This window comes from Cervus canadensis, chromosome 5 (assembly GCF_019320065.1).
Source record: "Cervus canadensis isolate Bull #8, Minnesota chromosome 5, ASM1932006v1, whole genome shotgun sequence".
Lineage (NCBI taxonomy): Eukaryota > Metazoa > Chordata > Mammalia > Artiodactyla > Cervidae > Cervus > Cervus canadensis.
In genome coordinates, this window is record NC_057390.1 from 94,169,783 (window position 1) to 94,183,242 (window position 13,460).

The 13,460-nt window shown below is 49.5% G+C and overlaps 1 protein-coding gene and 1 non-coding gene across 17 annotated transcripts in view; one reads left to right on the top strand and one right to left on the bottom strand.

Annotated features, from left to right (window-relative positions):
* The window catches only part of SPTAN1 (spectrin alpha, non-erythrocytic 1), a 59,487-nt gene that overhangs the window by 13,669 nt on the left and 32,358 nt on the right, over nt 1–13,460 (top strand). For all 16 annotated transcript variants that reach the window (XM_043469735.1, XM_043469742.1, XM_043469744.1 and 13 more), the window contains exons 4-19: nt 2,534–2,674; nt 2,859–3,005; nt 4,326–4,459; nt 4,626–4,770; nt 4,853–5,007; nt 5,796–5,931; nt 7,307–7,408; nt 8,270–8,407; nt 8,893–9,003; nt 9,689–9,766; nt 9,875–10,030; nt 10,246–10,450; nt 10,966–11,147; nt 11,500–11,743; nt 11,935–12,057; nt 12,585–12,802. In XM_043469735.1, the coding sequence (XP_043325670.1) occupies nt 2,534–2,674; nt 2,859–3,005; nt 4,326–4,459; nt 4,626–4,770; nt 4,853–5,007; nt 5,796–5,931; nt 7,307–7,408; nt 8,270–8,407; nt 8,893–9,003; nt 9,689–9,766; nt 9,875–10,030; nt 10,246–10,450; nt 10,966–11,147; nt 11,500–11,743; nt 11,935–12,057; nt 12,585–12,802 (2,415 nt within the window). The remainder of the gene's footprint in view (nt 1–2,533; nt 2,675–2,858; nt 3,006–4,325; nt 4,460–4,625; nt 4,771–4,852; nt 5,008–5,795; nt 5,932–7,306; nt 7,409–8,269; nt 8,408–8,892; nt 9,004–9,688; nt 9,767–9,874; nt 10,031–10,245; nt 10,451–10,965; nt 11,148–11,499; nt 11,744–11,934; nt 12,058–12,584; nt 12,803–13,460) is intronic.
* On the bottom strand, nt 5,059–5,160 carry LOC122442747. Its single transcript, XR_006269741.1, has one exon. It is a non-coding gene; the product is annotated as a U6 spliceosomal RNA (small nuclear RNA).

Below are 13,460 nucleotides of genomic sequence, written 5' to 3' on the forward strand. Positions count from 1 at the left end.
TGCTCTTTCACTGCAGGGGGCCACGGGTTCAATCCTTGGTTGGGGAACTAAGGTCCTGCATGCCACGTGGCACAGCCAAGAATATTGGAGAGATATCTGCCCATTTCCCCACTCTTGTGTATAGTCTTTCTGTAAATGCGATCAGCCAGAGTGAATGGGGCTGCTCTGGGCTAGTTTAACCAGGTTACAGACAGGGAATGTGAGATACAGATCACGTGTTTGGCTTTAGTAATCAGTCCGGGCGCAGGAGACCCAAAGCTCCCTTCAGTCCCCTCTTCCCTCTTAAGAGATCTTATTAAAGCAGCATTAGAAAGCACTAGCTACTCTTTGTTGAGAAGCTGTGAGTAGCCATTTAGGTGCAAACACTTCACCAGGATTTTTACGTCCGTTATCTCTAATCTTCATGGGAAGCTTGCGAGGGACCCGTAGCCTGGAAGGGTGGGAACAGAGGCTTAGAAGTCTGAGTGACTTGCCGAGGTTTCCACAGCCAGTAGGTGACAGAACCGGTGTTTCAGTCTACTCCTTTCTTCCTCCAGTCACAATTACTCGCTTTATTTTCCCAGCCCATGTTTCACTCCTACCTGCTTTCCTTAATTTCTCCTGACTGCCCCTCAGAGCTGCCGCTGCTTGCTCAGGCTTCTGTTGAGAAACCCACCTGAGTCAGCCAGGAATTCCACTCCACCCTGCCAGCTGTCCGCGCATTTCACCAACGCACCTGCCGCCCTGCCCACTCCCGCTCTCACACGCCAGTAAGCTTCTGAAACTGGCCTCTTGTCAAACCTGTGGTGTTGACACAATGAGACACGAGGCAGTGGGAAAGCTGCTCAGTCCTGAAACAGGCCTGGCCCCGGTTCTCCCTGGAGGATGTGGTAGTGAGAGATGTGAGGGACTGGCAGCTGACTTGTAGGGAAGGATTTTCTGAAGCCTTCTGTGGCCCCATTTTAATTTGAGTGAAGTGAGGATTTCCTGGGTGGTCCAGTGATTAAGACTTCACGCTTCCACTGCCAAGGGCACAGGTTCAGTTCCTGGTTGGGGAACTAAGATCCCACATGCCATGCAGTGAGGCCAAGAAGTTAATGAAGAAATTTTTTTGTTTTTTCCTTGAGCAAAAGGTTCTCATAGAATCCCTATGTTCATGCTCCCAGATCACACAGTCATTCCACTTGCTAATTGGTCTGGCCCAGTAACTTAGTAGCCTAGTTTGGGCAGACAGTGTTAACACAGAGGATGGTGGGTGGTGTGTGAAGGACCATGTCCTAGATAACCTGTCTGTCACCGGTTTAGACTTTCACACCATACCGGACGGCATGGCGCCCCATAGTGACTGCCACCCACGTTGGCTCCCACATCCGAGTAGGTGGACATGGACTTGCCGTTGGTTGCCGTTCCCCTGCCTGCCTGGGAATGCCTGTCACTTCCTTTGCAGTGGTGGACTCCAGTTTAACCATCTGCGATGAAAGTGATTGTTGTGGTGGACGTTGAATTGTGTGAGCATTTATTTTCCTCCCACTGTTTTCTCCTTTCAAATGAACCACCCGTACTTGTTTCTGAGAGAATCCACCCACGTTGACTCGCCTGTGGCTTTTACCCTTTCAGTTGGTGGGGAGTGGCGTCTCAACGATGGGTGGACCCCAGGCTTCTCTCCTGGTGGGGGTGTGTGTGTGTGTGTCACTCGTTTCTGTCTGTGTGACCCAGAAACTCCCAGTATCTTGGGTAGGCATAATCAACACCCTGAGATTGGATTAGAATGCCAGAACACATCACCTAAGCATGAATTGATGATAATCGCCCCAGTTCCTGACTAGTCCTTACTAGGGCTGTACTGTAAGAACCCAAGATACTGGGAAGGGACTGTTTGGACCTGTGGCTGTCACCCTTTCTTGGGATGAACTGTGCACCACATGCTGTATCTTTTCACAGAAGCACCAAAACAACTTAGGCCATGAATCCTCTTTGAGAATTGACTGTGTTTCAGGGTGCCATCTTTTTTTCCGTTGTACTAAGGTTTTCCTCTTCACTTCTGTGTCGTAATTATTTCTTTACACGTATGATGCCTCTAGGACCTCTTGTTCTTTCCTCTTTACCTCCGTGAATTCAGGACACACCCTTCAGTGATTCCTGCTGCTGTTCCTCGATGACACCTCATCTTTCCCTCCCCAAGTCTTCTGACCTAGAAATCCCACCTTTATAGTTTAACAATAAGAACTAAAAACATTACCTAAAAACTTACCGATAATATATTAATAATAATTGGTAATTATAAGATAATAGAAGTCCTTTGGAGTAAACTAGAATACACATACTTAGAAAAGGTCAATTGTTTGGTAGGTCAACTTTAAGACCTACCAGAACACTGTGAAGTGTATGTGTTTACGTACAGTTCAGTTTACTGTTTCCCTTCAGTGTAGGCATTATCTTGAAAAAGACTTGTTCAGAGCTCTGGGAGGTGTCTAGCTGGTTGGAGCTCCGTGGAGGAGCCAGGTCCCCCAGATGTGGCTCTCATCTGGGGGGTGTCGGGCTCTTTAACCTCCAGACTCGTCTGATGGAGCTGCACCGCCAGTGGGAGTTGCTTCTGGAGAAGATGCGGGAGAAAGGCATCAAGCTGCTGCAGGCCCAGAAGCTGGTGCAGTACCTACGGGAGTGTGAGGACGTGATGGACTGGATCAACGACAAGGTGTGTTTGAGCAGGAGGGAAATGCCATGACCCTGACCTCCTAACTAGGAGAGGAACACACAGTAAATTGCGCGTCCCCTGAAGCGGCTGTGGCCCCTCTGGCATCCATTTCATGATAGGTTTTGGGAGCCACTGTGCCCGAGTGTGTCTTGGTGACTCTGGCTTTGCTGTGGTCCCCAAACAGGAAGCCATTGTGACGTCTGAGGAGCTGGGCCAGGACCTGGAGCACGTGGAGGTGTTACAGAAGAAATTTGAAGAGTTTCAGACAGACATGGCTGCCCACGAAGAGAGAGTCAATGAAGTGAACCAGTTCGCTGCCAAGCTGATTCAGGTAAATGGGAAAGTGCTGTGTGTTCTCATAGCAGCATTATGTTAACTGCCTTTACATTAACGTTAATGTGATACAACTTCATTAATTTTTCCAGAAACTTTTGATCAGGTGCCTGATTTCTGGGTGAGCAGGTTTTGATAAAGCATTTCTGAGTCCTGTTTAGATCTCAGTAAGGCAGCAGTACTGCTCACTCCTAAATTAGAAAACACTTTTCAACTTGTGGCTGTGGGCAGGAAGGGCAGAGTTCATTTGATCTCTTTCCTCCGCCCACTTTCAGGTAGGGTTTGGTGAAGCTTTTATGGGCTGTTGAAGTTGGGCGTCAGGGTTTCTCAGACTAGGGTGTGGTGGCGAAAGCTGCAGAAGGTTGGCAGGCGTCCACCGCCACCTCAATGCTCTTCTTGAGTCAGAGCTTCCCTGGACTCCTGGGAGCTGGGGAGCCCTGTAATGAAACAAGGCTCTCCCCTGGGAGCTCTGCAGCCAGAGGGGAGTGGGACTGCCTGTCGCTGCTGCTTTATCTTCGCCCACCCTTCAGGGCTCTGGAGAGGTCCAGTACAGTGACCGCAGGAGTTTTTGCTTTAAGGAAAACTTGCTTTGCGGGGGGGGGGTGGGGGTGCAAACTTTAAACCTGTAGATCCTTCGGGGTTGGCACTTGTTTCCTCTTGGCTCAGTGATGAAAGGAGAACCAGCATTTCTCAGACATAACCTCGCCTTCCACATGACAGGCGAGCCACCCCCTCAGGATCCTGGGCCATCCCCAGGTCGTGCCGAGGAGAGCAGGCGGGCCAAACCCCAGATCCCACAGGGGCTCCCACAGCCCAGGAGTGCTTCACCTTATCACTTTACCTGTTATTTTATTTAAACAAGACAATGTGGTTAGTGAGGAAGGAGACTTTGAAAGGAGTGTTTCCAGTGTGGAGTCAGGAACAGATCTGAAAGCCATGTTTCTGGGCTAGCGTGCTTCTCGGTAGCCTCATGACGCCGGACACCCTGAACTTGGAGCAGATGGGCAAGCAGTCGTTCATGAGGCGCCTACACAGGTGCCGCTGCAGGGTGTCAGCGCAGGGGCTGCTACAGATGTCCAGAACCGCTCTGGAGACACACCACATGACTCCTGGGCTCAGACAAGGGCTCTCCCCTTTTTATAGAACAAGAAATGAAGCTTCCGTGGAAGGAGCTTCCCTCCATTCCACACAAAAAGCCGGTAATTCTTCAGAACAGTCAGGTTTGCTGAGGCAGACATGTCAGGGAGCCAAGGCCAGGTGAGCAGTGACGGGGCCGCTGGTGCGGGTTTGAGTGTCGTGTCTGCCCTTTCTGGCCCAGGAGCAGCACCCTGAGGAGGAGCTGATCAAGACAAAGCAGGATGAGGTGAATGCGGCCTGGCAGCGGCTGAAGGGCCTGGCCCTCCAGCGGCAGGGGAAGCTGTTCGGGGCAGCTGAGGTCCAGCGCTTTAACAGGTACCAAGCCGAGGGGGCTTGTGGGAATGGGATTTCCCAACTGGGTGTGGTGAGGCCCATGGGGAGTCAAAGAAGGTGTCAGGCCGCCTGGGTCTCTGCCCTGTGTGGTGCCCCAGTCCCGGATGGATGACATAGCTGCAGACTAACAGGTGCCTCTGTGTTGGAGGGATGTGGATGAGACCATCAGCTGGATTAAGGAGAAGGAACAGCTAATGGCCTCTGATGACTTTGGCCGGGACCTGGCCAGCGTCCAGGCTCTGCTGCGGAAACATGAGGGTTTGGAGAGAGATCTTGCTGCCTTGGAGGACAAGGTGGGTTTGGAAGGCAGCTGATTCTGTGAGTGAGTTACTCGCCAGGGTCGGGAGAGCAGCCCTGACAAACGTGTGTCTCCAGGTCAAAGCCCTGTGTGCTGAGGCCGACCGCCTGCAGCAGTCCCACCCTCTGAGCGCCACCCAGATCCAGGTGAAGCGAGAGGAGCTGATCACCAACTGGGAGCAGATCCGCACGCTGGCCGCAGAGAGACACGCGCGTCTCAACGATTCCTACAGGTAGACACGCTCCTCCAGGGCTCCGCAGCCTGTACCGTGAAGCTTTTGTTTTAGAGTTGAGAGGTCAGAATTGCGTGTCGTCATTGCGCAAGGGCCATGCTAATCTTCTCTGTATCGTTCCAGTTTTAGTATATGTGCTGCTGAAGCGAGCACAAGAGTTGAGAGGTCAGAACTGATGGTTGGTTCTCTGTAACAAGGAGAACTTATTATAGCTTCATAGCTTTCCTCTAGTAAGAAGATGCGGAAGACTTTCTCTTACTATATTTGTTATATATTTCCTTGTTGTATATTAATGTATTTCTGTATTATATTTAGAGACTTAACAACTTTGTAGTGTTTGCATGTACACGCACAGTATTGATAACTTTATAAATATCTTTTTTCTAGCCTAGATCACTTTGTTAGAGCCAATATAAATGGAAATACCTATTAGCAATAAGTATTTAGCAATCTGAGCATCATGTAAAATATTGTTAAAATTGCATAAATCAGGGATTGAAAGGGAAAGAGTATTTCTTAATGGTAACTAGGAGTTGAACTTGGGGACAAGGAAGTTGAACATAAGGGACAAGCTCAGGGAATTACAGTGATGGACAGAGCCTAAATTTTGAAGGATTGATTTCAGTCGTGTTTTGCTGATCTAGATTGGAAGAGTCCTCCCTTTCCCGGGGCTAGAGTTTGTATGCCTCATTAGACTCTTGAGGACATAGAATTCGGAGCTCTGGGGCGGCATCTTCTACCCGGGGCCTCCCCTGGAGACCTCTGCTTATGGACTTTTGGTCTTCCAGGCTTCAGCGCTTCCTTGCCGACTTCCGAGACCTCACCAGCTGGGTCACTGAGATGAAAGCCCTCATCAATGCAGATGAACTTGCCAACGATGTGGCCGGAGCCGAAGCCCTGCTGGATAGGCATCAGGAGCACAAGGTAGGGTTTCCAGGATCTTCCAGAAGTAAAGCCATGAGCTTACAGTGCATGGCTGTAGCTCTGTCACTTCCAGCCCAGAGTGGCTGAAACCTTGCTCACAGGTAGCTCTCACCATGGGGATTGGGGCTGGTTTTGCCTTTGAAGTCTTGCTTTTTCTGCTTCTGATAGATGGTTACTCTCCTGATATGTAACTCATTTAACCATGATTCATAAAAGCAAAGGGCCAAGCTCTAGCAGGGTGGAGATGCTGCTGTTTTGCATATGTATCCTGTGCCATCTTAAAAAATCTTTAAATGCTGAACTTCATGGTTGGTTTGAGTAAATCTAAACTTCATAATCTGCTCTTTCTCCAAAAGTATGTCCATGGGAAATTAGTTTTATGAGATCTTAACAGGCTTTATATTTTAAGAAAAGGGTTTTCTGTGGCTAAGTAATTTTGGAAAACACTGTTAAGGTTTAAAAAATTATTACTATAAATCTTCTGAGGTGCTGGAAATAAAAAATATACAAAAGTCAGACAGCCCCCTCTGGACTAGCAACAGTTAAAAGCGTAATTTTTAAAGATACTAATTATCGCATGAGAAAATATAAAGTACTTGGGAATTTAACAGAAGTTGTTTAAGACATCAGGGGAGAAAACTGTACAGTTTTGAGGAAAGGGGAGAAACAGAATAAAGGGATGGGCATGGATAGAATGATTGCTTGTAAAGGTACAAATTCTCCCCAAGATGTATACGTTCATTGCAGTTCCAGGCAGAAGCCCAGAGGCCTTTGTTTCTGAAATGAAACATGCTGATTTTGAAATAAATTTGGAAGGGATTTCCCTGGTGGTGGTCCAGTGGCTAAGATAACGCACTCCCAATGCAGGGGGCCTGTGTTCAATCCCTGGTCAGGAAACTAGATCCTACGTGCCACAGCTAAGAGTACACATGCCACAACTAAGACCTGGTAGAGCCACATAAATAAATAAATGTGAAAGTAATTTAATTTGGAAAAAAAAAAACCAGCTGAGACAATTATGAAGAACAGGGGAGGGACTTTTCCTACCAGTTATTATAAAACCATAAGTTTATCTGGCACAAGAAGACCCGAAATAGACCAACGGAACAGATAATGGAGAGCTCGGGCCCTGTAGATATGTGGACACTTGATGGTTTGACAGATGGCATGAAAAGCCAGTAGGAAGCAGACTTCTTAGTAAGCAATGCTGTCCAGTTTGGTGACCTGGGCTGATACTAGCAAACCTGGCGTCATCTTTGGTTTGTTCCTCGTTCTAGATGTGATATTCCTGATTTGAATGGTTATACAAGATTCAACAACTTACTCTTTGTTACAAAGTGCTGGACATAAATTGTCCTTTTTTTTTCCCCATTAGGGTGAAATTGACGCTCATGAAGATAGCTTTAAATCTGCAGACGAGTCTGGACAGGCCCTGCTTGCAGCTGGTCACTACGCCTCAGATGAAGTGAGGGAGAAGGTACGAGAGAAGAAAGGGTCTTTTACTAAAGTCTCTGGAAGCTGTTATCCATCCTTAAATATTCAGACATTGCATTCACCAGTGTCAGAGAAAATGCAGGAGATTCTGTCTGGAAGTTGAGGAGCAGCAAACACTTTCAGAGATTTAAAAAGAAGATGCATGGTGATTGATTAGAGAAAGTTCCATTTGTGTGGGCCACATGCAACATATGTCCTACTTAAAGGGGACTTTGCAGGGAGCTGAGGCCTGCATTAGTAGTTGGAGTTGAGAGGAAACATTAAATTACGTGTATGTGTATATAATTCTAAAGTTTCAAAGTATTTTCTTAAAGATGGCTGAGGCACATTAGATAATGATTTTTATGTTTTTAATACTATATAGACCAGGAAGAGACATTTTAAAGACACATTTTATTGTTGTTAACTATACAGCCTTAAAATTAAGTCTTGGGCATTGATGGATCTAGTCAGTGTATTCTGAGGAGAACCCACTCAGTTGACATCTCTTACCTAAGAGTCCCTGCTGCTCCTGTGCTGCCTCACTTTTACATAGATGCCCTTTTTCTTCCACCTGAAGTTTACTTGTCATGTCTGCCTAACATTGTATGTGATAATATGGCAACAAATTATTAATAATTCTAGGTTCATTCTAACAGGGCCAACTCTTAGGTTTAACATGACCATGCAAACCCTCAGGATCTGTGATTTTTTTTTTTTTTGGTGACTTGGCTGACACGTGCAAGTGAATGCTATCCTTCTTGTGCAAGTCAGAACCAAGGCCTGAAAGTTAGCAGAGGATTAAGAAATTCCGGGAGCCTCTGTATCTGACGTCCCCTCCCCTCCCCTGTCCCCACCCCGCCAGCTGACCATCCTCTCCGAGGAGCGGGCCGCGCTGCTGGAGCTCTGGGAGCTGCGACGGCAGCAGTACGAGCAGTGCATGGACCTGCAGCTCTTCTACCGCGACACGGAGCAGGTGGACAACTGGATGAGCAAGCAGGAGGTGAGTGGGGTGGGGGCCGGCCATGCTGCTCAGCTGGCCCGTTCTGTGCAGGTTCGGTTCTGCGTCACGTGGAGGGAGGGGTTGCCGGCTTCCATGGGCCCTGCCAGCACCATTCCTGTTGCTGAGACTGAAGGGCCCTTAGGAAAGGACCCGGTTTTTCAGAGGACTGTGATGGTGTAAAGTTTTTTGTTAGATTTTCTTCTCCTTAGAACTTTGCATTTTGTGTGATCTAAATCGACTAGAGGCGACAAAAACTGTTGAAGCAAAGTTTCAATAGAGGGTAGAACGAGGGTTTCATGCTCTTGCTGGATTGGTTTTAAGCAAATCTAGAAGGACCTCTGGCTTCCAGGGGAGACCCGAGAGTTTCATGGCCATAGTCTCTCTTCCTCTCCTTTCTGTATTTTGGCCTCAGCAGCCTTTGCTTTCCAGCCCTGAGAAGGGAAGAGCATCGAACATTATGTCAACACTGTGTTTCCTTCTGTAAGGCGTTCCTGTTGAATGAAGACCTGGGCGATTCCTTGGATAGTGTGGAAGCGCTTCTCAAGAAGCACGAGGACTTTGAGAAGTCCCTCAGCGCCCAGGAGGAGAAGATCACAGTAAGACCCCTTCCTGGCGTCCGTGCCGTCATGTGATCCTTAGCGTCAGCGGAGGTCTCTTTGGTTCTGAGAGGCTTCCAAGCAGAGTCAGAGAAGTCTCCGGGTGCTTACACTCTCACGGGGGTGATCAACCACCTTGCTGGAGACACAGCACAGCTTCTAGAAAGATACTGTTCTCTTGTTGTAACCCTCCAGGTTGAGACTTCCTCCCTGTTAAAGTAGTTAAGGACTAAGGGAAGAGGTTTTTCCCCACTGAGCACTGATCTTGGAAGTAGGAATTGAGGACTTACAGTGGTTACGATGCTCAGCTTCCACTGCAGGTGGTATGGATTCGATTCCTGGTCAGGGAACTAAGGTCCTGCATGCTATGTGGTTTGGCCGAAAAAAAAGAACTAGGAATTGAAAGGCTGTTAACCTGTGTCCAACCCCGTCAAATCCTGCCCTGATGTTAACTGCAGCCAATGTCTGCAGTCCTGAGTGAAGCTAGCATTACACTTGAGCCATCTGTTGGAGGACATCAAGTAAAAACTCAGAAGTTAAGGGATGAAGGTTGTCATAGCAAACCTCAGAGTGAAGTCCTTGACATGGTCTAGAGCGTTTTGTGCTGTGTTCTGCACTCCCCTCCCCTCCGGGGGCCGAGCTGTGATGAGCCCTCACCAGTGACGGACCTTCTTCTTCCTCCTAGGCCTTAGATGAGTTTGCCACCAAGCTGATTCAGAACAACCACTACGCGATGGAAGATGTGGCCACCCGGCGAGACGCGGTGAGTGCACAACTTCCTCACTAGCCTCCTTTCCACCCGTGGGTGTCCCTCTCAAGGCAGGTCAGCTAGGGGTGAGAGTAGAGACTCACAGGGGGCCTTGCCTTCCAGCTACTGAGCCGCCGCAACGCCCTGCATGAGAGAGCCATGTACCGCCGTGCCCAGCTCGCAGATTCTTTCCACCTGCAGCAGTTTTTCCGTGACTCTGATGAGCTCAAGAGTTGGGTCAACGAGAAGATGAAAACCGCCACAGATGAAGCTTATAAAGTAAGATCCTGTTGGCAGTGCGATGTAGCCCTTGCTCAGTAAGCCAGACACTGTGCTCACAAATAAACGTAGCTAAAGAAAGAGATTGGAAATTTCAAAAACACACTACTGGGTGTAAGCTGGCGGTTTCATACGTCCCCTGTGAAGATATGTGTGAGTGTGGTGCAGCGTAACTTGCTGTCCTCAGGTTTGAGAGAGAACCTCTTTCTTGGCAGGACCCATCCAACCTACAAGGAAAAGTGCAGAAGCACCAGGCCTTTGAGGCCGAGCTCTCGGCAAACCAGAGCCGCATTGATGCCCTGGAGAAAGCCGGGCAGAAGCTGATCGACGTTGACCACTATGCCAAGGATGAGGTGGCGGCTCGGATGAATGAGGTCATCAGTCTGTGGAAGAAGCTGCTGGAGGCCACAGAGCTGAAAGGTGAGGGGAGGCGTGCACGGGGTTGTGGTGGGAGGTTTGGAGAATTAAATGCTTGTCCCTGGTTCCCTGGTTTAGGTCCTTGGGCCTCCTAGGCAAGCTGCACCAGGTGACTGGGCACTGGGGCTCACTTCCTGAGGGAGTCAGCTGCGTGGGTACCTAATGATGTGCAGGGTTGGCGGATGTGACTCTCTGTACTGGCCGGTGGGGCAGCCTGAGAGAGAAGAGGCTGATTTGGCCAGTGGGCTTGGTTGACTGGGGCCTCTTCAGTGGAAGAGGTCAGCTGTGAGCCTAGGGCACCTAACCATTCATTAGCACTTAACCCATGGGGCTCATTCCAGCTCTGCATCTGGAAGGCAGAGCCGAGCTTGCAGTTTTCCTTCACCTTGTGATAGACATTGAAGCCGTCACTGAAGCCCTGCCCCATCGTGGTCCTTCCGAGAGGTGCCGCTGTTTACAAACAGCGCTGGCAGAAAGGTGATACTCTCTCACAGACTCGACTTTGCCCCCTTGAACAGGCATAAAGCTCCGTGAGGCTAACCAGCAGCAGCAGTTTAACCGCAACGTTGAGGACATCGAGCTGTGGCTGTACGAAGTGGAAGGTCATCTGGCCTCGGACGACTACGGCAAAGACCTCACCAACGTCCAGAACCTCCAGAAGAAGCATGCCCTGCTGGAGGCTGACGTGGCAGCGCACCAGGTACGGGCCCTGGATGCGGATGTGGGGCCATGCACGCCGGGGAGAGAGGGGCCGGTCAGCCAAGGCCAGTCAGTTCGGGGGGGATGAAGTGTGTCGGTGCCTTAGAGAATCGTGGTTGCACTACTTGCTTCTGTTCAGGTTGGCCTGCTTGCCCTTGGAGCTTCCTGGGAGCCCAAAATGGGGAAAGGACGGCTGGAAGCATACTCCAGGGTGTGGGGAGACAACTCTGTGTTATTTTCTCAGTGTGTGATCAAACCACACCTGAGGTAATAACATCAGCCAAGAAATGTCCAGAACCATCCTTGGGCAGCCCCAGGCCAGGCTTTCAAGACCCTGTCCTTCCTGTCTCCAGGATCGCATCGATGGCATCACAATCCAGGCCCGTCAGTTCCAGGACGCAGGCCACTTTGACGCTGAAAACATCAAGAAGAAGCAGGAGGCCCTGGTAGCCCGCTACGAGGCACTCAAGGAGCCCATGGTTGCCCGAAAGCAGAAGTTGGCTGATTCCCTACGGTTGCAGCAGCTCTTCCGTGACGTTGAGGATGAAGAGACGTGGATTCGGGAGAAAGAACCTATTGCCGCCTCCACCAACAGAGGTCAGCCTGCTTCCGTCAGATGGAAGTCCAGTTAGGAACGGGCCTACCCTTACAGCAGGAGGGGGACCCATGTCCGAATGAGCAAAGTCAAGTTTCAGTTGAACTGGGTTTTTAAGTGAAACTGTGGGGAAAGCCAAGAGTGACGGGGGTTGACTTTTCTCTCGATGACTTGGGAGTGGTTCCTCTTTCAGGCAAAGATTTAATTGGAGTCCAGAACCTGCTAAAGAAACACCAAGCCCTACAAGCAGAAATTGCTGGCCATGAGCCCCGCATCAAAGCAGTCACACAGAAGGGGAACGCCATGGTGGAGGAGGGTGAGTGTTGTTGGGAGGTAGCTTCGTTCTCATTCCTCGTGGCGCTCGCTGAGTGCATGGACCCGAGTCAGGCTGAGCTAGGGGTTGAAGACCATCCCCCTGCCTCCTGACTGTGACCCTGACTAGTCTGTCACCTTTCTGAGCCTGAATTCCACCCCTCTCCCCCCCCCACCAACTTCTCAACTTCTCCCACAGTTGAGAAGACTAAATGAGGTTAAGTTTTGAGGAGCCTGAGACAGTGCCTGCCACTCATGAGTCTCCATGACAGAGGATCAGAGGGGGCTGTTGGTTTTATTGTTTGTTTATGATGATATCACTAATGCCAACTAGGGCTGTCTGCTTAGAGTCTAGACAGACATCGTGGTCTGAGGAGATCTGTTAAAGGGTTGGAACTTGGGCCTTAAGTAAAACTGGGACCATGAAGGGACCTGGCTCCCTGGACATAGTGTCACAGGGGCTGTGCGCGCTCAGAGGACCTTGTTTGTCCCCATGTTTCTCATTGTCCTCCTTCCCTTGCCACCCTACAGGCCATTTTGCCGCCGAGGACGTGAAGGCCAAGCTCCATGAGCTGAACCAGAAGTGGGAGTCGCTGAAGTCCAAGGCCTCCCAGCGGCGGCAGGACCTGGAGGACTCGCTGCAGGCCCAGCAGTATTTTGCCGACGCCAACGAGGCCGAGTCCTGGATGCGGGAGAAGGAACCCATCGTGGGCAGCACCGACTATGGCAAAGATGAGGACTCGGCCGAGGTGATGCATACTGGGGATACCAGGCTTGGACTGGGTACGGTTAGGAGAACGACCACATGTGCAAGGTGCAGTCTCATGGCTTTGAAGGTGTTTCAGCATCTCTTTCCACTTTTCTCTGTGGTAATTCTACTATGCTTACAAAACAGAGAAGGCAGCCTTGGCCTTTCACTGTTAGCTGTGACCATGTCTCCGTTCTTATTTCGTTTTTTCTGCATACACATGTATACATAAGCACAATTTTTTGTTAGTCATCTTTTCTGAATGGAACTCTTAAATTTTATTCATAAAGGTCTAGGTATAGCTGTGTGCCTGCCTTTTCTTGCCTGTCTTCACATAAACCGTCAGGAGCTGAATATTGACCCGACCTGATAGGATTTGGAGAAGTAGGAAGTATGGAGGGTGGTGGGAAGGGGCTTCCTGGAGGAGGGTGGCGTGTGCCCAGCTGCCACTTAACCAGGAGTGTTCAATTCTAAGGATGGGTGGTGGATCTCTGTACGTGTGATGATGTTCTTTTTGACCCTTTGTCTGTTTCAAGGATTGCATAATTAAGTATGGATGAAAAGATCATAGAAAACATGATATTTTCTCTACATTAAGTGTTTATCAAATAAAGGGAGAGAGAGTGATCAAGTCACTGGCTAGCTAAACAGATTTCAGA